At 38.7% G+C, this 26,338-nt stretch overlaps 1 protein-coding gene across 3 annotated transcripts in view; it reads right to left on the minus strand.

Annotated features, from left to right (window-relative positions):
- Positions 1-26,338, minus strand: part of LOC122809736 (capping protein, Arp2/3 and myosin-I linker protein 2-like) — a 1,549,910-nt gene that overhangs the window by 520,796 nt on the left and 1,002,776 nt on the right. For all 3 annotated transcript variants that reach the window (XM_044081444.1, XM_044081445.1, XM_044081446.1), the window contains exon 14: positions 8,823-8,892. In XM_044081444.1, the coding sequence (XP_043937379.1) occupies positions 8,823-8,892 (70 nt within the window). The remainder of the gene's footprint in view (positions 1-8,822; positions 8,893-26,338) is intronic.

The following is a 26,338-nucleotide window of genomic DNA, read 5'->3' on the forward strand; positions in this document are numbered from 1 at the left end:
ACAGATTTGTCTTAGTGACATGTGAACACATCAATTATATAACTAAAAATGCAATCATAGCTTATCTAGATCAGTAGTCTTCTATGCAGATACATCCCAATGTACTATCTTCTTCTGTGTTATGAACATAAAAAAGTCTCCTTACCTTCAGGTTCCCTAGCTACACTGTTCCATTTATAGTGTACATTCAGGGCTGTGAGCATGGTGAAGATGCAAATGATGTGTTAATTCATTAGAATTGCTGAATCCAAAATATGTGGCTCCATGTATCAGATATAAACATAGTGCAGGCACTTCCTCAGTGTTTGCTGTTAATGGATTACAATGTGAAAGATTACTGATAGAGAGAAGAAAAACATAACAGCAATTCAGGCTCCCTTAACTCTGGTGAGTATGTCAGTGTAGGAGTAATTGTATCAAGCTTTTAAATGTAAGTAAGCAGAACACATTTCACACTTTCTGTTCAGTAACATGCAACCTTCCCTTCATTTCCTGACAACTGTAAATTGACATTTAATATTGTCACACATTGTAAGGACAATACTACAGAATGCCTTATAGACTGCATGTCTCAGATTACTGGTCAGATAAGAGAAGCATGAGCAAGAACAATAGGGAGATAAGACAGAACTGTATTTCTGCAAACAATAGTCTTAAATGGCTATGTGATCACTCAGTGCACTACATCTGAAATCAATACATTTACAAACAACTCAGAATGTACAACTGTCATATGTTTTGTTAATACTGTGGATTATGTTGCAGTTGCTTGTATGCCCAATGATTTTCATTCTCTGCTGCAAAGCTATTTTTTTAACAGAGAGGTATAATCCAGCCTTACCGTGTTTTGAAGGTTCATTGGAGTGAGAGTTCAAATCCAGACCTGTGTAAAAATATTTCATGTGTACCAACATAAATTTTTGAAGTGTTGTTTATTTTATAGATTTCTTTTCTTCCTTTCTCCTAGTTTTCCTATTTTTTAATGCCAGTAGTTGCATGGTGCATGCTTAGCGCAAACAGGAGAACTGGAGAAACACAATAAATGTCATGTTTAGCATTGCTTATCTCATTTCTATAATGCTTAGCTGTGCACAAAACTGGACTAGTGGCTCACACAGGAAGGAAGCAGAACACCTGCAGACATGGCATCGACATTCTAAATGTCAAAAAGTATACATTGTTGTAGTTTTTGCTTTCACCCCTCAACTCCACTAAGTGGTATTGCATGGTTCTTAATACACAGAAGTTAATAATGAATAGGGAATTATCCAACTGTTATTGAACTATTCCTGTGGCAGCAGATGTAAATGTAGGGCTGTAATATAGATGGTCCTGGGTTCTAATACAGGACGTGCAACATATTTTTACTTTTTGTGACAGTTCATTTTATAGTAATGACCAGGAAGATAAACAAGTGTTATTTCAATATTCCTGTGGCAACAGGTGTAAGTGCAGGGCTGCCATATAGATGCTCCCAGGTTCTAATACAGGAAATCTCAGACATTTTTACTGTTGTTCCATTTCATATTATCCTAAATATCACTTATAACAATTTAAAAATAATTATAAATAGTGGAACTGATATGAATTGCATGTATGAGGGATAATATAGCCTTACTGTGTTTTGAAGGTTCAGATGTATGACTGAGGGTATACAGTCAACTATGTTTCTATAAGTATAACTCTGCTATCTGGACTTGGATGGCCTTCACACTTAAATAAAGCACATACATAAATTAATGTATATACAAGGACCTTGTCAGGTCATACACGTATATATTTAACACCTCAGTCTGTCATCTGTATTTATAAATAATCATGACTATGTCCAAGAAGCACTTCTTCTGTGGCAAAGACTGAAAATCACTGTGTGAAAAAAAAATGTTCCCCCCAACATGCATAAGAGTGAATCTTGCACCATAAAAATCAAATTTAGTACTGTATACCATGTGCCAGGTCATGAAATTTATGCCCCCAGTGCACGTCTGCAAAATTAAATCACCTAACAGTTCCAGCAGCACATAGCTCTCAAACTAATGTCAAGTGTCAGATTAACTTTTCAGTTTCCAAAACTGCTTTCCACTCTGGCACTGTTGCAATCCTCTTAACATGGCATAAATGCAGTTGGAATCATTGCTTGGATTTGCGAACTACCATCAAACACGATAACAGGAACTGAGAGGAAATCATTTGCTATTGCACTGCTTTTGGATGGGATGTGTCTCATGTTAAAGGGGTAGGTGCCCAATTTAGGGGGCAGAGGTAGGGTGTTCAGGAGCCCAGAATATTTATTGGACTCCTGGTAAAGGGCCACAGACAAAGGTTTTTGCAGGGGGACTATTTTGGTTTCCAGTATAAGTCTAAGGCTTGGAATAGCCTGGCCAAGGCTGTATCCAGTGTAACTGGCCTCCCGTGCACTGGAGAATAGTGTAGGCACCACTTCAGCAACCTAAAAAGGTGCAAGAGGGATACACTCCACCAGTGATTTGATAAGTTCCGAACAAGCAACGTCTCACAATTGTGTAAGTATGCTAATAAAGAGAATGTATAATACATGTTTGTCTTTCGGCTTTTCCCGGTTAGGGGTCGCCACAGCGGAACTCCGGTCCACTAATGATTGGCAGTAGATTGTTTTCATGAACACCGAGGCGCCAGCTCGATGTTCAACCTTCAATAAAGGCACGCTCATTTATGCATGTCTTTCAAATGCCCACCCAACCCCAGGGAGGACATGCAGACTCCACACAGAAGGCACTCCCCACACTCCAGCCAAGAATCGAACGGGAGAACCTCTTGCTGTGAGGCAACAATGCTACCACTGCACCACCACAGAATTAGAATTTATAATACATAGAAAGCTAAATATAGGTAAGATGGGTATGCAGAATGCTCTTCTGTTCTTTTCTATTAACAGCTAATTCTGAAACAGATGCAAAATAGACAGGCCCATGCTGAGCATCTACAGCCACTGAGGGAAGCAAGTGGTATGTATGCAGCACAAGAAAATTAGCATGTAGCTTTAACATTTTAAAGAAAAATGTTCATTTCTATACAGTAGTAGCAAAGTAAGTATGCATAAGGGTTGGGAGGGTGGCCTAATGGTTAAGGTGTTTGCCTTACAAACACAAGGTGCAGTGTTTGAGTCTCCCAAGGGACAACTGGCTAGGCTTACAATGGCTCACAAGGGCAGTTAGCTTAGTTCTAACCTATGAATCTATATCCTAACTGTAAAAACAAGCATACATGCATCAATCTGTAGCACAGAGCAATTTTAGGAGTCAAGTGTACGACTGTTATTAGAGGTTGTGGGTTCAAATACCATGAGTAACAAGTATAAAATGCTACAATTCTTTAATAATATTACAGAAATTAAATTCTACACAAGTGGCATAATTCAATAACTGCACATTGGAAGGATTACTTTGAGCAATCTGTAATTATAATTTGTACTTGTTAGGAAGTATACTTACTTGTAAAACTTCAGATAAAATGGTTGTATTATTGTCATAATGCATTGCATGTCACACATGATAATATTAATTTTATCTCTGTTTTCTCTCACCCCAACTTTTATCTCTCTTTTTTTTATTTTCTATTATGTGTCATCAAAATGTCTCCATGTCCTCTATCTGTTGCAAATCACTGAATGCTTTACAGCACAGGGAGGTACCTAACCCCAGTGGCTCAGCCTGACCCTCTCCCTGCCCCATTGGCTCCGGCACTGATGCTCAGCATGTCTGCTGGTGCTGTGGTATACTCCAGGAGTCCTGTCGGAGGAGGGGAGTTCATCGCACGTCAGGAGATGCCACGGTTGGTGTGTAGGGTCATGCACAGCACCACTCGAGTATAGCTACACCAGATGGAGAGGCTGCTGTCCCTCATGGTCCATAGGAGGACGAGACATCAAGCACTCCAGCTACCAGAATAAGGGGACGGTGATGACAGTCCTGTGGGTGAAGACTAGATTCTCACTGTCCTCATGTTTAATGGGCATGAGCTTCTGTTGTCCCGTCCCTCACCCCAATCATGGTGTCTCCAAACCTTTTGTGTCCCTCACTGTCCCTATGTCTTTCTTCTTCTGTTTGTTTGCATTTGCTTCCTCACCTACCCAACTTACCTGACCCAGAAATATCAAAGTCCCTTACCCAGCATTCCTCTCTTACTGAAGTGTTCTGTTGAGAATCGAGTACAGTGTTGTTGTAACATTCTCATATCTGGATATGATCACCTGACTTATAAAGTGTACGATGTAGCCATTCTACACCACTGTGGAAACTTGGTGATCAAAGTTCAGACCGCTATTTAACTGTGCTCCCAGGACTTGCACCACTGGGTTTGCACATAGGGGGTTCATTGCCAAAGCTGTAATTAGCATGGAATTCCACTTTGAAGAAGGTAAAAATAATTACACATTTTACATTTATTTGTAAACCGGTGGGTTTGCCACCAATCATTTGTCTGTGTTAGTTCCTCCTGTAATATGTTAGCATTATTGGTGGACTCGATTGCACTCAATATGCAACAGTCAGCAAACTTAGGAAAGCCAAAGGCCATACACTTTAGTCCAGAGAGCCAAGAAATAGATTCAAAACAGTAAAGGGCCCAGGACAAATCCTTGTGGTACAACACTGGTGAGAGTTCTACTGGTAGAGGTTGATTCACCAACTTTCACAGTATGTGCTCTGTCCATGAGCCAGTTGGCTAACCATCTTGTGTCATAAGGGTTAATCCCTAGCTAGGAGAGTTTCTCAAGGATACCTAAGTGGGGAATTGTGTCAAAAGCATAGGCAAGATCAAGACAGACAGTATGTACTGTTATACCTTCATCCAGGCCTATCACAGAATCAATGGGCTATGCCAACATCACAGATCACCTATAGCATGACTCAGAACATGCATCTACCTTACATGGTTGAATCCACACTTCAACACACCTTGGTGAAATATGTTCCTGTACAAGGGTGTACATCAACACACAGCCATCTTAATGGAGGGAAGACAGCACCTGAAGCATGCATGACATATCGTGACTCTCCTCATCTGTGAGGTAGACCAACATGTAATCATGGACCTTTTCTAAATGGACACTGGTAATATCTTGGCTGTGTTCAAAAGATGTGTGAGTTGTTAACGCTACATCCATGTCTGTTACATCTCTTAGATATCTTTAAGAAGGTCATTGAGGGCATGCATGACAACAACACTATCATCCTGTGGTAGTTAACCAGGCCAAGGCATATGACACAAATCCGCACTGAGGTATTAACTCATCACTGTGACAAGTGGCCACAAAACACCTACATCACCAAGTGGATAAACCACTGGATCACATACGTGGCATCTAAATATGTTGAAACGTGTGAGGTGACTTATATCTCGAGTCCAGTGGTCAAGTCCATACATCAGGGCTGTGTGCCAGCTCCTTTCCTGTCCATTATTTAAGTCACAGACATCAAAAATGACATACACATAATGTGTCCAAACAGCTGTCTGGAGAACTGCAGATTGTGGGCAATCACTGACTCCAACTGTGATGTTGGCATAATACAGACAGTATCAGTACACACCAAAGATTGCTGCCACAGCCATGACAACACATGAGATGAAACAAAAACATGGGGGGATGAATTACATTATGAAAACAAACTCACAACCCAATTATAATGTAGACATCACACCTCTATGAGCAGATCAAGTGGTATGTGACCTGTGTCCTGGAGTAAATGGTGTGTGGAATGTCCACTAGAATTTGGACACAGTGGTGATTACTCTCTTATATGTAACACAGCTCCTGAGTATGTGCAGGACATCCACATCAAAGGCCATTATACTTCCATAGTTCACAGCCTACATCACACCAACACCTGAGTACAATGCACCCTTCTTCATGTACCTCCCTACACATCTTCCAGTGATTTGTAACTGAAGTGTACCACCTTTATTTATTTATTTTTATATGGCATTTGTTAACCAGATTAGTCCATCTGAGCTAATGTCCCATTTTCAGTGGAGACCCGAGGAGAAAATCTCTAGCAATACAAACATAAAAAGATAATACAGTAGGCAATATACAAAACCCAAGAAAAACAGTGCAGCAATACAACATAAGCAAAAAATTACATATGCAGTAATCATGTGAAACAAATAAATGTAATAAAAATAAAACAAAAAGAAGTAAATACAACCAGTACATTTAAGTATTTACAATAATGAGGTATCTTAACAACAAATAGCGAACAATAGAACCAAACTAACTTGAAAACTGATAGAGGTAGAAACCTTCACAAACCACTTTGAGACAGTAATTTTTAGCGCTTTCTTTCACGTTTATTGCAGTGAACTTCTTCAGAAAAAGAGGTATCTTACCCAAGTAGAATAATGTAGTATTGTCTAGTGAACAGATTAGTCATTACATTATTAGATGGAGACAGGTAGTGAAAAGAAAAATAAAGGAAAATACAGATTAGGGAGGATTTAGGCAAGGACAGGCTTTTGAGTTCAGAAAGTAGTGTCTGACTTTAGTTTTAAAGCAGCTGGAACTAGTGATGCTATGAATGTGAGGTGGCAGCCTATTCCATGCAAGGGACACAGAGTGTTTATACAGGAGTTTACCATAAGTTTTGTTGGGTTTATAGATTTCTAGAAGGTGCTGGTCAGAACTACGAAGAGACCGGGTTGGGGTATAAGAGGATACTAAGGTAGAGAATGATGGGCAGACTAGCAGTTTGTTGATTAGGGAGTGTGTGAGCTGCAGCTGGACAAGTAGTAAGAGTTGGAGGAATTCTAGCCATTGAAGCTGTTTCGGGGCAAGGCAATGATGGGATTTATAAGGTTGGTTACTGGCGAATCTGGCTATGATATTGTAAGCTTGTTCTAGTTTGGAGAGAAGGTTTGACTGGAAGTGAGGGAGGTGTAGAGGAGACATGGAAGGAGACAGGCTCGGGCAAGGGTGGGTTTGGAGTTGGGAGCAAGAAATGTCTTATTCCTGTAGAGAAGACCCAGTTTCATGTTATTTTTTTTGATACAGTGTTGGATATGGATGTTGAATTTGAGTTGGTCATCAATTTTTGTACCCAGTAACTTAGTGTGAGGCTCAGCTTTGACAAGAGTGTTACCTAGCAAAGAATAGTAAAGGTGGATTTAAGGTGGTGGTGAGTTTTGGAGAGAAATAGTAGGAGCTTAGTTTTTTCGGGTTGAGTATAAGTTGATGCTCTGTGAGCCATTTTTCAACAGATGAGGAGTTTTGGGTTATAGAAAGAAGTTTAGAGATGTCAGCACAACAGATAAGAGTAGAGTCATCAGTGTACTGTATGAAGGAGGAGGTGCTGCAGGAAGAGTAAAGATGAGTGGTGAAAATATTGAATAGGAGAGGGCCAAGGACTGAGCCTTGAGGGACAACTGCTTGGATAGGTAGGAAAGGGGAGCAGGTAGACTGTCATTTGACAGACTAGAACCTGTTTGAGAGGTAGCTCAAGAACCAGTGAATAGTAGAGGGGGGAGACCAAGGTCAGAAAGCTTAGTAAGTAGATTGGAATGGGAGGCAGTATCAAAAGCTTTACAGAGTTCGAGAAAGAGGGAAGACGCAAAACAATTTTTGTCCTTGGCTTCAGCAACAGTGTGAGTGAAGGATAGGAGGGCAGTGGAGGTGTTGTGGTGTGGTCTAAAACCATGTTGAGTGGGGATCAGAAGATTTTCATTAATAAGGTGAGTTAAAAGCTGATTGTGAAAACATTTTTCGAGGATTTTGGATAGAGGAGATAGGATGGCAATGGGTCTGTAGTTAGAGGGCTCAGTGGAGTTACCTCCTTTGTGAAGTGGAATGGTGTAGATAGATTTCCAGATGTTGAGGACAGTAGACTCTTTGATTGATCTATTTATTAAGATAGAGACAGGATAGGATATGGAATGAGCAGAGAGTTTAAGAAGGTGGGTATCGATAGAGGTAGAACAAGGTTTCAGTTTTAGTAGAAGTGACTTGATGTAGGCTGTGGAGACTGGGTTAAGAGAGAAAGGGGTTGTGAGTGGTATGAGGGTAGTTCTGGCTTTGGGAGGGTTGGGTAAATTTTTGAATAGATTCAATGAAGTGGGTATTAAGTAAGGTGGCAGTTTCTAAGGGAGAATTATTAGGGCAGGGACTGGGTGTGGTAGGTTGACCTGGATTGAAGATTTTATTGATGGTATGCCAGAAGGGGATTATAAAAGTAAGTTTTTTGTCTTTGTTAATTTTTGTTTTTACTAGATTTCTTAGTAATTTATACTTTTGTACGAATGTTGCCGGTTTAGTTTTTAGCCATTTTTTCAAAATTTTGTCTCTTTCTTTCATGACAGATAGGATGTTTTTTGTGAACCAAGGTGAATAGTTGGCTTTGATTCTCACATTTCTAAGAGGAGATAAAGAGTCAAGTATATCAAGAAAAATGTGATTAAAGTGTAGAACAGCTTCATTAATAGGGAGGTACTTAAGGAATCCCCAGTTTATGGAAGTGAAGCTGTTATTAAAGGTTTCAGGGTTGAAAGAAAAAAGTTTGCAACACACTGTAAAATGGTGGGATTTCAGTATTTGGGAAGAGTAACACTGGACTTTGATAGGGAGGTGGTCACTTAGGGAATTGGGCAAGGCTTTGGGGTCAGCAGGAGTTTATAAACACAATAAATAAATGTACTTTGAATCAATTGTTTTATCATGCAAACTACAAAGGCATTAAGTTCTAAGAAGGCTGACTGCATCAGTATTTTGTTTATTAAGGCATTTTTTGATTTGGAATACTTTCTACATTATCATTCATCTATCAGTTTCCTTAATGAATTTGTGGGTGTCTTACCTCACAGCTGCTCATGTCCAGATGTACATCAGTAAGACGAGTATTGGAGGCAAGCCCCTGAAGTAATGCTCTGTGAATAAACAAAATTTAGAAAGAATAAGAAATCTGGTTATAAGTTTCTGCAAGTTTATCACTTACTCCTTCAAAAAATGAGCTTCAGAATGTGTTCTGTTTTTCAACTTCCTTGAAAAAAATATCACACCTTATATAATATACATTCAATCTTCAGATGTAAGTGACATGTTCACACTTGCTTTCTAACAGTGCTTTCGGATTTAACTGTGCCAAAGAAGTGAAATTTAGTGGTTTAATCCATGAAAAGAGACACGAGCACACAATCACCCTATTTGGGATTACACTTTTTCAGATTCACCATACTTCTGGCTAAAGTTTTAAATGTTTCAGATATTCAAAATTTGGCCATATACTTCACCAGAGATCAATACTGGCCTCTGTCCACATACTTAGTGATCAAGATACCTTTTCACCAATCCAGAAGACAGCCTTATTTTTAAACTCACTGATACTATTTGCTTCTCTAAATTCAAGAGGTAATGAAATCCATCTTGTCCTGTTCTATACACAAATATCTATTTACAATCTTTCTATGTATCATATTAAAGCCCACTAAAAACTATTATTTCTTATGCATCTTTCATGCTGAAGAAAATTAATCCCTAATAGATAACCAATGTCAGGGTGAGACAAACATTTGTAAATCCATATTAGATCTCTCCTTAATACTCTAACATATAGACAGCAAATTAAGCCCTTTCAATCTACTTGTGCTCTAGTTGACCTCAGCTTAAGAAGACAGGAGAAAAAAAATCCATTTTTGAATTCCAAATTGGTCCCTGAAAGAAGTAACCAGTTTTGCAATTTTAACATCATCTGTGAATTTTCAGATCTAGCATTGTTCAACGGAAGGGAATGTAGACATAAAAATGAAAGAGATATGGTCCCAAAACTGAGCCTTGGCATACTCTCCTAGATATAGAGAATTCTTTTGAATTAAACCCTTGAATAATCACTCTTGTCCTTTTGGTTAACCTATTACTAATCCATTTAATAAGTAAATGTCTAATTCTTCAACGCTCTAATAATTTGCTGATGATGACTAGAAATGTTCCACATAATGTGCCTTACATTAGCCCTTGCAACTTGACAACTCTCCCTCATTTTAATTATGACCATTCTCTACAAGATGTTACTCTGCTCAGTTAAGGATTTTAAGGTACTTGACAAATTTATTATGTCCTTACTACCTCTCCTATTGCAGATCTATTTTATGGACACTGAGTCTATCATTCTTGTTTTAGAGGCAAAGAAAATCGCTTAGAACCATAAATTATTCATACAATAATAAATATTACTCACTGAAATGTAACATTATAGTGAAATTCAGTCTTCATAGAGGCTTTTAACTACCCAAACACTGCCTTGGAAAACAATATGGCATCACAAGCAATATTAACTATGTTAACAAAAAAATCTGGAATTCTCACAATATATATCAACTAGTGATGTCAGTATCATATGTATCACACTGCTTCAGCTCAGGATATCATCAAACCATTTCTCTTCATCCAGACTCCTAACCCTCACAACCAGACTTCACAAATACCTGAATGATTTTACTAGCATCTCCCAGCCATATACATAGTTTTGTCCCACTGCTCTTTACCCCACCTCTGCAAGTATAGTATAAACCTTATGACAGATAAATATAATTATCTCTGAATCTGTTTAATACCACAATTCTCAACTACAATATTAGTATTTTCTGTCTTATTGAATACCTTTCCTCACTTCCATTTCTTTAAATTTCTAATAACACAATTATCTATGCAACAAATCCACTACTACACATCTCCAAATGCTCAATGTTCAACTTCTATTAAATCGTAAAAATCTTCTAAACTATAATAGATTCCTTTATTTCACATGAATGATATCTAATTAGCAAAGATGTGTAATTCTTCTAAAAAATATTACTTAATGTGTATTTCTCAATGGCTGTCCAGGTAAAAGATCAAATTTCTATTTAAAATTGTTTGTAATATGTTGGAGCTTTTCTCCATTGTCCTCCACTGAAGTTTTTTTTTTTTTTTTTTTTTACTAAACCCAGTTAGACAAACCTGGTAAACAAAAACAGATAATAAATAAATAAAATAATAAATAAAAAATACAAAAACCTAAGATCTTTATGTTCCTCATCCATGGTCATTTCTTGTAATTAACAAACATTGTGACATCATCTTCTTACACCTAACAGTAAGCTTAAATACAGTCATAAATAATTCCAAGTATACAAGAGAACCTAAAAACGGCAGACTGCTCCAGTTCTTCAAATCTCTTTATTCACAAAGGTATGAGCGCTTTCGCAGGTTATACTGCTTCATGCAGTATAACTATAACCTGCAAAAGTGCTCATAACTTTGTGAATAAAGAGATTTGAAGAAATAGAGCAGTCTGCCATTTTTGGGTTCACTTCTGTACTTGGAATTGTTTGCTGGTTTATTTTATGTGAGCCTGAAACTTGGAGAATTGTGGTGGCTTGTGTTTTTTTAAAATGCTACAGAAAAGAAATGTTTAATCAAACTGGGGGGGTGCTTTTCCTTCCTGGTCTAAATGAGTATCTTTAAATTAACCAATAGGAGGTCTTTTGGCATCTGTCAGTATGTATATATGGAGGGCTTTTTGTCCTATCATTTATATTTTGTTTGTCTTTCACTGAAGAAGGCTATTAAGCCTAAACCAGTTTTGTTTGGGTGTTGGGATTTTTTCCCTTCACCCATGTTATTATATGTTTTGGTATATTAAATTGCTACACCACACTTTGTGCTGGCTCTGATTTGCTTTGGAATTTACTTTGGATTATAGAGCCTTTGCACTTGCCATACATGCAGGTTGGACTGACTTTGGGTTTGCCTTACTTAGTTCTTGCTGTTGGCATTCTGTGTGGCCTTTATTGGCTTGTGTTTTGCTGACTGGATCCTGCTTATTTTCTGTTTGGTTCAGGGACATTGGACTTCCTGGAGATCATTCCGTCTGCTGGTATTTGTTTGTTTATTAACAATGGATGGGGTATATAACTCTTTCAGGCCTAATAATTGGACAGAGGTATTGTATTTTGTAATACGATCTGTTCATCTGGTCTTTCCATTTAAAACTGCGGATGACTTGGTTACTTCTGTTATCGTCTATACTTTCACAATGACCTGGTGGTGTACATACTTATTTGCACCCAGGAATTCAATGGTGTAAGATATATGCATTGAGCTACTGTGCTGTGTGACTCTAAATGATCTATCTTCATTTTGGGGATTATTTTATTTCTTTCGTTCGACTCTGGGTGTTTCGTTTGGTCACTATCAATAACAGTGGATGCGAGTTTCAGTGTTTTTTGAAACCATTGGTTCAGCCTTGGACCACTAAAACCTTGTGGGACATATACTGTGTGTTGGCATCCACATTATCACCACTAATTGGCGGGGCTACGCAACTCTTTCTAGGTACAACAGTCGGATGGAGGGATCAGCCGCTACAACACATATTGCTTATTGGTCTTAATCATTCATTCATTTAAAATGTGGATAATTTGGCTATTTTTGTTATCGCAAATATCACTACGGTGACCAGATGGTGTATATACCCATTTGGGCCTAGAAATTTAATGGAGAAAGACTTGGTATATTGAGGTACTGTATTGTGGGGCTATATATGGTCTTTTCTATTTTTGGGACTATTTTTTTTTACTGTTGGGGTATTGTGTGGTTATTATTAATAACAGTGAGTGCCCGTTCTATCTTACTTATATTCATTCAGTTTTGGACCATTGAACTCTGTGGGGCATACACTGCGTGCTGACATCCATATTGTCATTATTAACTGGCGGAAGTATGTGGTTCTTTCTAGGCACAACAGTCGAATGGAGGGATCGGCCGTTATAACATACATGGTTCTTAGGTCTTAACCATCCAAACACTGTGAAGGATTTTGTTATATGATTTTTTTCCATCATGTTTTTTACATTTATACTTTTACGGTAATTGGATGGTGGCTACATCTACCTGGGCCTAAGTATGAACGGAGGAACAATTGATCTTTGGAGCCATCTATTCATGTATGGAGCTATGGCTTTATGTTTAGTCTAACTTTTGTGATCATTTGGTCTTAAACAAAGTTAGTGAATTGTTTTGTTCACCTTGTATCTCTCTGTATAATAGATCCTGTTTACGTTAAACTTTTTTGAATGGACCTTTATTTTGCTTGACCAGGATTTTGCAGTTGAAAGTGATGATCAATAAGGACTTTAATTTAATTTGACCATCAATATATTTTGCTTAAATATCCATGTGGGCTAGATTGTATAATCTGTACGTATGGGAATGTTTCTGAATAGCTGACATTTTTATGCAGGTTTTTTTCTTACCAATTGCATATGGGAATTAATATGGCCATTTATGTATAGCGTTGAGATAATATTAAGGTTGGGTTATATTTAATGCTTCATATTTGGTGACCAGAGTTATTTTAATTTATTTTTTATGTTACTAATATATGACTGAGTTCATGTCTGACCCACATTCTTTTTATGGGTTTAATTAGGGCCAGCTTTCAGGAATATCTTTTTAAGGGCCCTATTATGTTAGAATAGTTGTGGCTCCATGTTTTTCGTTGAAACTTTGACTACTAGACCATAAGGCTTGTATGATTATTTAGAAGGTCCACCTTACATATATTTTATATTTTATGACAAACTAGGGAGGACAGCTAGACCTTCATCATTTGGAGGTGAATTACCAGCAGTTTTTGACACTTTTGTATTTATCAAGTTACACTTTTGTCCCAGCCGCAAGGTTCACTACAGTTGGGAACATTTCTCTTTGATGTATTCTTTCACATGTATCAGTCAATTACTTTCAAGTAATTTTATTTGGATCTTACTGATTGGGTCTACTACACTAGGACCCCCTTTTCGGATAATTTTTGGTCCTGTTGTTTTTTTAATTAAGTGATATGTAGCATTGTATGTGATTATATAATTGGTTGATAAGGACTTGAATGGTTATTCACAACAAGGGCTATTTATTGTTTCACTATATAATTTGGTTTCAGGGGGTGAATACCCTGTTATAAGTAGGGACCATTGAATACTGAATTCCCTACTGGATTTTGCCTGTACATGTGCAATAACTGACATATTATGTTTTAAAACATTGGGATGATTGTGGGTCTTTTGGTTTGGGACATCATGTGACATTATATTTATACTATATATGTGTTTTTCTTTTGGTTTGTTGTAGGGTATAGTCAAGGACTTTTGGTCTGCCTTTCCATTAGGTGCTGGCCTGGTGAGTTTACATTTTGATTTTCAATCTTTACAATTCTTGATTTGTTAATTGATTAACATACATGTTTGATATGGATTTGGCTTCTCTTATTAAAGGGTTGTCATCCAATACAAATTATTTGGAGGTATTCGGGCTAGGATCTGCTAACCTAACCAATAGAGATAATCCTATAGAGAATGATCCAGTCAATCAATGTAAGGTGGTCTTCTTTAAATTGACTAAAAATATGACGTATTTGAGAACCATTCTGGCATTTACGGCTTTTTAAAGCCTATCAATGTAAACAGATTACAACTAGGGGGCTTAGAGTCAAGTTTCAACCCCTGGTACATATCACTGACCAACTGCTTTTGGAACAATGGGCACAGGTACAACAGCAGGCCTCTATGGGTTTTGTGGATGCCTTGCTGCTTATTATGAACATATGGTTCAACAAGGTACTCAGAAGGTTGAAGCTTTATGTCAGAATCTCAATGCTTTTGAGACTTTACCTTGCTATACATCCTGCGTGAACCAACTTAGTAGTGAATTACTTGATTTGGAAAAGTTACTTAAAGAAAAAAAGATGAAGAAATTTAACAGGGATGTAGGCGATTATGAGACAGGCAGACCATTTGATAGTCCCAAAAATGTTAAATTTATGATTTCTGATAAAAAAAAAACATTTATTCCTAAATTGAAGAGACCCAAATCCATTCTCAAAAGAAACAGGGATTCTTTTACCTCAGGGGATGAATCATCATCCAATAGTGAGGTTGATGCCCACACAGAGGTGTCACCAGACCCCAAGCGAAGTAATTTTCCACACCCTTTAGGGACAGGATCAGGAGAGGGGGGAGGAAACAATAAGGGCAACAAATGATTTGGAAGGACTCCTCAAATTGATGATACAAAGGTAGACATCTGCATGAATGTGCACAATATTTCCTCTGCTACCCTTTCTGAAACTGAAATAAAGATGTTGAACAAGGGCCTGAACTTTGTAACTGTTTTCTTTTTTGTTCCTGAACACACTTTGGCTCAGGATGTGATGGATTTTTTGCCACTTAATAAACCTAAGGCTATATTTTGGAAATACCTCAACTAATACACAAAGAGGTTTTACATTTTGTGGATCCACTTTTATGCCTCCCATCTCACTGATTCTATTGATTTTTCAATCTAATGTTCTCAAAGATCTACACTTTAATCTTCACGAATATAAGAACTTTCATAATAATTTATCTAAGGGTGAAGAACAGTATAGATAGTTTGAGGAACAACAGGAATATTGTTATTCTACCTGCAGACAAAGGAGGAGCAGTTGTGATACAAGATTGGGTTTCTTATTGTGGGGAAGCAACAAAACAGTTAGAAGATGGTAGATACTATATGGCTATGCCTTAGACCCCACCAGAAGGTTTAAAATGGAAAGTGATACCTTTTTAGATGAAGCTCAGGAGAAAGGCATCACTACTAGGACAGACAAATTTCATCTTAAGGTACTGGATCCTAAACAGCAGTATCTCTATCTCCTACCTAAGATTCATGAAGATCCCAAAAATCCACCGGGAGGCTGATAGTGGCAGGCAGGGGTTCCCTTACTGAACCCCTTTCAGAATTTCTAATGCTATATTTGAAACCTTTGTTGGTGTGTGTGCGAGCTCATATCCAGGATACTACCCAATTTTTTAGTATAATTTCGGAAATGCAGCTAGAACAGGACTGGCTGCTATGTACCCTGGAAGTCACCTCTTTGTATACCAACATCCCACATTGGGCAAGGTTGATAACCCTACAGTACTGGTTGGATAGATCTGAATTATATGAACCAGGTTTTAATACCTTTCTTGTCTGCCTGGCGGAACACGTTTTAACAAAAAACATGATCTATTTTCAAGATCAATGCTTTTGGCAAGTACAGGGAACAGTCATGGGGGCTTCCTTTGTACCCATTTATGCTAATTTGTTCATGGCATATCTGGAGGAGGAGTTACTATATGACCCTTGTCATAATTTGTATATTAATGTGATTGACATCTGGAGGCACTATCTCAATGACTGTTGGTTGGTGTGGAAGTCTGATGATATTTTATTGCAGGAGTTTGTTGATTACCTTAATGAGAATAAATGGGGCATTGAATTTCAGGTTACTTTCAGCGTGACAGATTACCATTTTTGGATGTCCTTGTGAGTAGAAATCCAGATAATAACTTGGATACTAGGATATATAGGAAATTTCCTCAGTATAATTCTCTCCTGCATGCCACCAGCTTACACCCACAACATATCATCAGAAATATCCCGAAATCTCAGTTTTTGAGGATCAGAAGGATTTGTTCTAACTCCTCAACATATGATTGTTACAAACAAGATTTGATTAATCGATTTCAGGATAGGGGTTTCAAATCAGGTGACATCAGTAGGGCTTGTCAATTTTCCTCAAGGCAAGATAGGGCTAAACTACTGGAATATCAGGTACAATCACCAGACACCCAGTCCAAGATAAGATCTGTTACCATTTCTGGCAGGAATACTAAATCATTTATGCATACTATCAACAGACATTGGAACATCCTGTTGGCAGAAAAACAGACTGTCCTTCCGTAGGGGCTGCACATTGGGCTCCTTATTTAGCCACTATAAAAGGTTTGATTATAGGGGGACTTCCTTGATCCAAAGAACACTCACAGGAGATATATTGGTGGGATATGTCCCTTGCTGACATTGTTCTCACTGCCATAGGGTGAATAAAATTAAGGAATTTACCAGCAAAAATATATCCGCAGTCTTACTTTTTTGACAAACTGCAGTACAAGTTGGGTGACCACGTGTACATGCTCCGCGTTTTATGTGGGCCAAACCTCAAGACCTCACAGATTTAGAATTGGAGAGCATATGAGTGATATAAGGAATAAAAGGCAGTCCAATGCCCTCTTCAAACACACTTGTAAACATAATACTGCTTCGTTTAGATTTACCATTATTGATTGCATATTAGGGAATTGCAGGGATAAATCTGGCTAGCACAACATTTTAAATGCTAAAGAAAAGAAATGGATAATCAATATTGGGGGGGCTTTTCCCTCCTGGTCTAAATGAGTATCTTTAAATTAACCAATAGCAGGTCTTTTGGCATCTGTCTGTATGTATATATGGAGGTCTTTTTGTCCTTTTATTTATATTTTGTCTGTCTTTCACTGAAGAAAGCTAATAAGCTGAAACCGGTTTGGTTTGGGTGTTGGGATTTTTTTCCCTTCACCCATGTTATTATATGTTTTGGTATATTAAACTGCTTCACCACACTTTGTGCTGGTTCTGACTTGTTTTGGAATTGACATTGGATTATAGAGCCTTTGCACTGGCGGGTTGGACTAACTTTGTATTTCCTGTAATTAACAAACACTGTGACATCATCTTCTTTCACCTAACAGTAAGCTTAAACACAGTCATAAATAATTCCAAGTACACAAGTGAACCCAAAAACGTCAGACTGCTCCAGTTCTTCAAATCTCTTTATTCACAAAGGTATGAGCACTTTCACAGGGTATACTGCTTCATGCAGTATAACTATAACCTGCGAAAGTGCTCATACCTTTGTGAATAAAGAGATTTGAAGAACTGGAGCAGTCTGCCATTTTTGGGTTCACTTGTGTACTTGGAATTGTTTGTTGGTTTATTTTATGTGAGCCTGAAACTTTCAGAATCATGGTGGTTTGTGTTTTTTACAGTCATAAATAAACCATCTTTCCTAGACTTGAAAAATGTAAAGATAGGATTGTGTTGTTGTGATAAGCTATAATTTTGTTTGATATTATTCTTTTCAGTCTTTCAGTTTTTAAGTACACCCTTGTCATATAAATATATATCTTTCTGATCTCTTTATTTCTCTGTTATCCATTGCTGAAATTTCCTGATTTTAAACTCTACAACACACATAGCTAGATTCTCCCTTCAGAAAAGGAGATAAGTGACACAAATCTCAGTAAGGATGCTAAGTGCTTGAAGGTAATACCATTAAGAAAAATAATCAGGCAAAACTAAAACAAGCATGTGAGACATATACAGAACAGAACTGGTAAGGCCAACAGGTTGGCAGAGTGGACAAGACCAGGGCCTCCATTAGTACATCATAGCAGAAGACCTGACAATGAGAGAAGTATGGGCAGAAGAATGAAAATGACAGCAAGGTAGACAGCTGAGGTGGACAGCGATACCACAGACATCCCAAAACTCAGAGAAGATGGGTGTAAACCAAACAAGTGTGACTTGCAAGTCCTCCTGAAGGCAGCATGAACAGGAATTTCATCAATTGCTGCAGAAAATGATTTCAATAGTGAGGAAAGGCAGAAGGAAATCCATTTGTGACAGTGTTGGTTTCAAAGCAAGGAAGAAAAAAAGGCTGGAACTGGATCTAAACTTGGAATGCAATCAGTACAGGGAATGGGCTTTTAAAAATCAACTGTCAGGGAGATAAGAGCATGATGCTAATATATAGCACTGGGGCCAGTGGCGCAATGGATAGCATATCTGACTACGGATCAGAAGACTGTAGGTTCGACTTCTGCCTGACACAGCTGACACATTAAGGGTGGAGGTTGGCATAATGGTTAAGGTGTTTACCTTGCAGACACAAGGTGCTGGGTTTGATTCTCACATGGGGTAACTGGCTAGGCTTAAAATGGCTCCACAAGGGCAATTAGCCTAGTACTAATTACTAATCTATGACCCTATGAACCTATATATATATATATATATATATATATATATATATATATATATATATATATATATATATATATATATGTATATCATCTTTGGAAGCAATACAAAGCACTCAGAGATTGAGTAATTTTGCCATTGCAGGAAAGCATGCTTCTGTGAGAGTGAGGTAATCACCATCCATGAAAGAATGAAACATTAGCTAAAATATGCCATCAAAATATAATTTTGAAAAAAAAAAGCTGATCATTAGAGCTTTTATAAACAAGAATTTGGCATATCCAGTTGTTTTATTTATTTTATCATCCTTTATTTTGATTTCCAATTTCTTCAAAAAAGGTAAAACTTAAAATGCGTGATATTTTAATATCTACTGTTCACACTGTCATTCTTGTTAAGATGTCAATTCTTTTACTAAGGATGAAAGCACATGCTGATGCAGTTAACGTTACTCCTTTTGAGCTTATTGACTTGGTGAGAAGTTCTCCAATATTTATCTAGAAAAAGGAAATGACAAAGTGACCTGAAGCTGTCAAAAGAGTTTTACTACAGATAATAACCCTTTGCTGAGGTATTTTTGAAAGTGTGACACTTTCTTCAAGCCTGCAGTATACAAAGATTGCACCCAAGGTTCAGCTGTACTCTCAGTGAACCGTTTTAATAAACACAAGAATTCAGTAAGTCCAGGATATGTCTGTATCATACCCCGCAACCTCTCAGTAAAAGAAATATGGACAAAGCCAAAAATAGAGACATATTTTAAATATTGCTCTTATAAATTTGGAAACCTGCTAGAATAAAAGCTTTTGTGTTAACCTGCATTTTCAAAGGGTTGAAGTCTGTCATTACTGAGCGACTTCAGTTCTAAATGATTTGCCAGAAAACCACAAATTTTATGAAGAACAGACCAAAATATGAGGTAAAAATTTGGACAATCAATGAAAATCTGGACAGTTGAGAGGTATGGTTAGCATACTGCTTGTACCATATAATTATAAACTCCAGTGAAATAATACAAGATATTTAAAAGCTCTCACATATCTCATGTTGTTGTTTTACATTAAAACTGCACCATAATGAGGTGGCCAGCAAACTACACACAAACATAAAATTTGATGCTGGATAAAGATTGATTGGTCAGTTTATGTAATCTCTCCTCCTGTCCTGTCGCATTGCACACCCCACTAAAACTGCCTAATGAGTGCAAAAGCATATTATAATACCTCGGCAGTATGTGACTGCATCACTGTATCATGTAAGCATTTTTTTTACACTTTGCATAGACTATTTACTTTATTTTATTTACATTTGTTAATTGGGTAGATGGACTGGTCTGCTGACCCTTTTTAGCACAACCCATGCTACAAAGGAGTAGCAACAACAAATGAGCAGTACAAAAATAACACTAGCGTTACCGAAAACTGAAGTAAAAGTGATGAAAACTAGAACTATATGACAGTCATGTTACACATATATTGCAGTTAGTCTTTCTGAGGACATCAGTTCATATTCATAGAATTCATACAGTGAAATATTCATCAGATCAGACAATCACTAGATTTACAAGGAAGAATTAGTATTTACAGCATGTACAAGTTATGGCAATAGTTTTGTAATTATGCCTGCATGGATTGCTCTGTCTTGATGCACTTTTTACCAATTTTAAAAGCATTTACCGATCATCAACTCCATTTTCTACATGGGGCAATGGTGCCACATCAATTGCCTCCACCTCTCCTGAGTCACTGCCACTTCCCTACTTTCTTCAGCAATCAAGCCTGCCTGTCACAGGTCTTCTGTAACACAATCATTCATTGGTGAACATCCTTGTTTCCTATTACCTTCTTCCTGTTTATTCCAATCTTCTTCACCAAACTGTCTTCTGCTTTCCTGTCAAACCACCAAAACATGTTCTCTTTGACCTTCTCTGCAATTGGAGCTACTTTGGCTTCTGCTTTTATGTCCTCATTTCTTCATCTGTCCCACAGTGTGAATCCTACTTCCCATCTCAAGCACTTCACCTCCATAACCTCTAGCTTCCTCCGCTGATCTGCCTTTATTGCCTAGGTTTCTATATCACTTATATCTATACGAGCACTAGTTGTACCACTGTTTAGTACATCTTCCTTTTCAGTTTCTTTGGAATTTTTCTATCACACACTACAATTGACACACTGTGTCAGTTAGCTGCAGACCCTGAGATTCCACTTTTACCTCCTCATTCAAACTTCCCATCTCCACAACTATCCTTCCCAGATTCTTATAGCTAATTCTGCACCACCATCAATAAACTTTTATTCCCTGGTAGCTCATCACCCCCCAAAAACCTCCCCTAACTCCTCCTCTTTTGAAACTGGCACCCTGTTGAACTCCCTTTTCATCAACTCTATACAAAGCCTAATTAAACCAAATTCCAACTCTATCCCTGACTCCCTTCTCTCTCCCTCCCTCCCATACCACTCCTTTCGCCATTAAACCAGTCCCCACCTCCTATATCCGATCACTACTCAATAAAATTAAACCCTGCTCTCATCTGCCGATAACTTACCACCCCTCTGCCTCAAGTTAGCAGCACCTTTCATTGCCTATTCAGTCTACATACTTATTAACCAGTCAATAAAGGAAAACCTTGTCCCTGCCATTTGGAAAACATTTTATGTCATACCTCTACACAAAGGGGGAATCTCCAGTGACCCCTCAAATTTCTGATCCATTGCTATCCTATTCCCCCTTTCTAAATTTCTCAAAAAGGGTATACAGAAACAGCTCCTTCCATAGCTCACTCAAGGGAACCTCCTCTCCCCCACACACCATGGTTTCAGACCTCATCACAGCACCAGTACTGCTATTATATCTTTTACTCATTCTATTTCTACTGCTCTTGACAATAACAAGTTAACCTCTTGCCTGTTCCTCAATCTCTCTAAAGCCTTTGACACTGTATCCCATAACCTCCTTCTCTCCAAACTTGCTCACATCAACCTCTGCAACTCTTCTCTCACCTGGTTCTCCTACTACCTATCTGATCATCTCCAATCATTCAACTGGCTCTCTGCTATCTCCCCTTTCCTCTCCATTCAAACTGTGGTTCCCCAAAGCTTCATCCTGGGGCCCCTCCTATTCAATATATTTATCAACAATCTCTACCAATCCTGCCCACACTCCACTTTTATATAATATGCTGACTACTCTACTATCATCCCCACCTCTGATAATCTACCTCCCCTTCTCACTGCCACTCAAGAATGTCTGCAGTCTCTTGAAAAATGGCTCTCTACCAATCAATTGCTGCTAATACCTAACAAAACCAAACTCCTACTCTTCCTCCCTAAATCTCTCCAACACCTCAAGCCCTCCTTCTCTGTCTTCTCTCTAAACAACACTACCATCAAAGTTGAATCTCATACTAAACTCCTGGGGGTCTACATAGATGATGAATTCAAGTTTGACATCCACATCAATAGCTGTCTCAAAAAGACTCACCAAAAACTTGGACTCCTGTATAGGAACAAAACATTTTTAACCCCAAAATCCAAAATGATGTTAGCTCAAGCTTATATACTCCCCACCCTGCTATATGCCAATCCAGTATTTACTCACCTCCAAAAGAACCTGTCTCATAAACTTGAACTCACTTACAATAAAATAGCCAGATTTGCCAGCAATCTCCCCTATGAATCACATCATTGTCTTTCCTTAAAAAAACTCCATTGGCTCAAATTTCAACATTAGCTCCTCCTGCCACAGCTCCACCTGGCCCACTCCATCCTTCACCAACCCCTAGTCTGTCAATCTCTGTCAAACCTTATCTCCCCATATATCCCCAACCATGACCTATGTAGCTCTGACCAACTCTTGCTACAAATTTCTAAACCCAACAAATCCATTGGCAAAATACTTTATAGTTACTCAGCCTCCTCTGCCAGGAACAAACTCCCTCTCCATTTATCCTATCTTAACACTAACAGTTTTAAAATAGCTTTAAAGGAATTGTTGCTTAACTGCTGGATTTGCTCAGACCCCATCTGAATGCCCCCACTTCTCCCATTACCCTAATAATATTTCCTTTGCTGTCCACTTATTCTAATTTCCCTCATCATTTAGTACAGTTTCACCAGATGTCCTGCCTCTATTACTTCTCACCCACCCCAGCCCTTTTTTATTGCCTAGCATCATTTGATTCTTAGCTGACCTCCTTGCTCCATAACTTCTCTTTCTATTCTTCTCTCATTCCATTTATTTTTTGTATTTTCTCCTTTGATATTTTTATTGTATGGCTCTTATATTGTATGATGCTATAATTTACTAAATTTTCATCATTAATTACTATTTGTTTGACAATGCATTGTATTTCTTACTTTATGTAAGTCTCTGCTGAAAATGGGCATGTTGCCCAGCCAAACTGACCCGGTCAACAAATGTCAAATAAAATAAATAAATAAATAAATAAATAAAATAAATAAATAAATAAATAGCTTCATTATTGTTGCCTCTCTCTCAGTTTTCAGCTTCTTCTGGTGTACCTTCATTTGCTGCCATGACAGCTGTCTTGTCTGCACTCAGTTTCATCTCATTAGCCTTCACAGGTTTGCATTCCATTCACCTTAATTCCAATGGCCTGGGCCAGCTCCTTCTTACCCCCACTAAAGGTAGCAACATCCTTGAACTGGTCATTACTAACATGGGCATCTGTTGCTCTACACCAGTAGTCACCTCCTCCCTGGTTAGATCCAACCACAAGCTAATCACCTTGGAAATCCACATTGGTCACCCACCCCCGCAAAGGTAACCACCATGAAAAACTTCTACAAAGCTAACTTTGGGCTCCTAAAAAGAGAGGTGGCTAACTTCATAACACCCATGCAAATGGAGAATAATTGCATGACCGCCGAATCATACACCAAAGCAGTGTACGAACACGTACACAAATGCATGGATTCTGCCATACCCAATAGAATCAAGATGCTCTCCTCAAAAAAAAGAAAGCCAATCTGGTGGTCCCCTGCCATAAACAAACTCTGCAACAGAAGGAGGAAACTGATGTGGAATAAGGTGAAGTCTCAAGACTGAAAAAACTCCCTTAACAGCCTCAACAAAAAGTTGAGATCCCTCATCAAATCCTCTAAAGCTAGTTATGAAAACAGAATTGCAGCAGATAGTAAAGACAACCACAGTGCCTTCTACAGTTATGTAAAGAATCTCCATGGCAATACCCAGATTTGCTCTGAGCTGCTGCACAATGGTACCTCCTATACCGAGCCAACAGATATTGCCAATATACTGGCCAACAGATTCAGTGCCAACTTTAACCCCCCCCCCAAAGGACCAGTAGATTGCCAGACATCCAGTATTACTGCTGCACAGGTTAAAACAGCACTGTCCAAAGCCAAGAATACAGCTTCTATGGGACCTGACAACATCCCTGGCTGTGTTCTACATGAACTACAGAGTGAACTGGCACCTCACCTGTGTGCCCTCTTCAGTCAAAGCCTCACCTCAGGCTTTGTCCCTACCAAATGGTGCACTGATACAGTATTCCCTCTCCACAAAGGAGGAGTGACTACAGACCCTGGGAACTATCGCCCCATTAGCCTGACAAGTTTGATATGCAAAGCTATGGAACACATTATCATGGACCTAATAAACAAGGATATAGGGAATCTCAAAACTCTGTATCCCACACAGTTTTGTTTTGTGAAGGGTAGATCATGCCTGCTCAACTTGGTCAACTTATTTGAGTCAGTCACCAGACCTGTGGATGAAGGCAAGGTGGTTCATACAGCCTACCTTGATCTGGCCAAGACCTTTGATACTATCCCCCACTCAGGAATCATAGAAAAACTCACTAAGCTAGGCATCAACCCCTATATCACTAGGTGGGTTGCAAACTGGCTCACAGGTAGAACCCACAATGTGAACGTAGCTGACTCCAAGTCAGACTGCTGACCAGTCAGGAGTGGAGTCCCACAAGGTTCGGTCCTGGGTCTCTGAGTCCAGGCCAACACAAAGGAACTCTGGCTGACAAAGTCTGCAGATGATTGCAAGTTGGGAGCTATTATTAACTCCCCAAGTGATGTTGACATCCTACAGAAAGGCCTCACTGAGACCAACGACTGTTGTCAGAACCATGGCCTTAAGCTCATTACCAAAAAATGTGTTGTCATCCCCTTTGGGAAAAACTCAGTTCCCATGAATTACCACATTGATGGTAGTCCACTGAACACAGAAGACGTTATAAGAGATCTGGGAACACAGGTTGACAGCAACCTCTCTTGTGACCACCACATTGCCACTGTGGTCAGAAAGTCCTTCTATGTGGCACATCTCATTACTAAGGGTTTTCCATCCAGGAAGAAAGAGGTCATTGCCTCCCTCTACTCTTCCCTCATTAGGCCAATCATTGAGTACAAGTACAATGCCCCATTTGGCATGTACCTCACTAAACACCTGCAACAACTGGAGAGGCTGCAAAAGTACCTCACAAAGAGGATCCTAGGCCTTAAACATTTGTCCTATATGGACAGGCTTAAAAAAATCCAACTATTCTCTGTCTCATATCGCCTACTTAGAGGCGATCTCTGCTTGATTTAGAAAGCTGTGTCTAACCCAGCTATGTTAGAAATGCTACATCTAAAGAAATCCCAATCCCTCCAACCACACACTCCAGAGACCTCAATCTCATTACCACAATCAACAAAACACGTTGGACGGACATGTTCATAACCTAGGGACTGCCCATGCTATGGAACAGACTTCCCATACATGTCAAGCAGAGCACCTCTTGATGAGTGAATGGGAAATAGAAAACTCATGTCAGGGTTCTCTCCAATGGTTTTACTAGACAGAGGCACTGGGAACTAACGACAGGGGGCACAATGCCAGGGTAATCCTATGGGCTAGGCTTGTAAAGGCTCCAGGGCCATTAGCCTAGTACACACCTATGAACCTATGAACTTATCATTTGCTGAAATTCCTTTTCATTGTGTGCTTGGAATGCAACATTGTTTGCATATAGCAGCTTTGTTGATCTGCTCCTACCAACCTGTTTGCTAATGTAGTCCATCACCAGTTTGAACAGCAGTGGGGTCTGTGCTGGAACCTGATGCACCCCCACACCCATCGGGAACCCCTTTGTGAGCCCCATCACTGTTCATACACTGTATCTTTGTACATAGCCTGCATTAATTCTACCAGTGTTTCTGGGACTTCAATCATCACAGGACTGCCTAAAATCAGATTTTTGGGACCTTGTCATATGCACTGCCCAAGTCTAGGAATGCCCAGTTGGGTCCTTTCCTCATCTCTAATTTCTTTTCCACTATCTGTCTCACTGAAAACATCACAGGTCTGTGGTGCTGCATCCTAATCTGAATCCAAACTACTCATTTCTGATCCTATTTTCTACCACTTATCAATCACCCTTTCCAGAACATTAGTGCAGTATGACAGGAGTTTGAT

The sequence above is a fragment of the Protopterus annectens genome, chromosome 8.part0 (assembly GCF_019279795.1).
Source record: "Protopterus annectens isolate FY-2018-M chromosome 8.part0, PAN1.0, whole genome shotgun sequence".
NCBI lineage: Eukaryota > Metazoa > Chordata > Ceratodontiformes > Protopteridae > Protopterus > Protopterus annectens.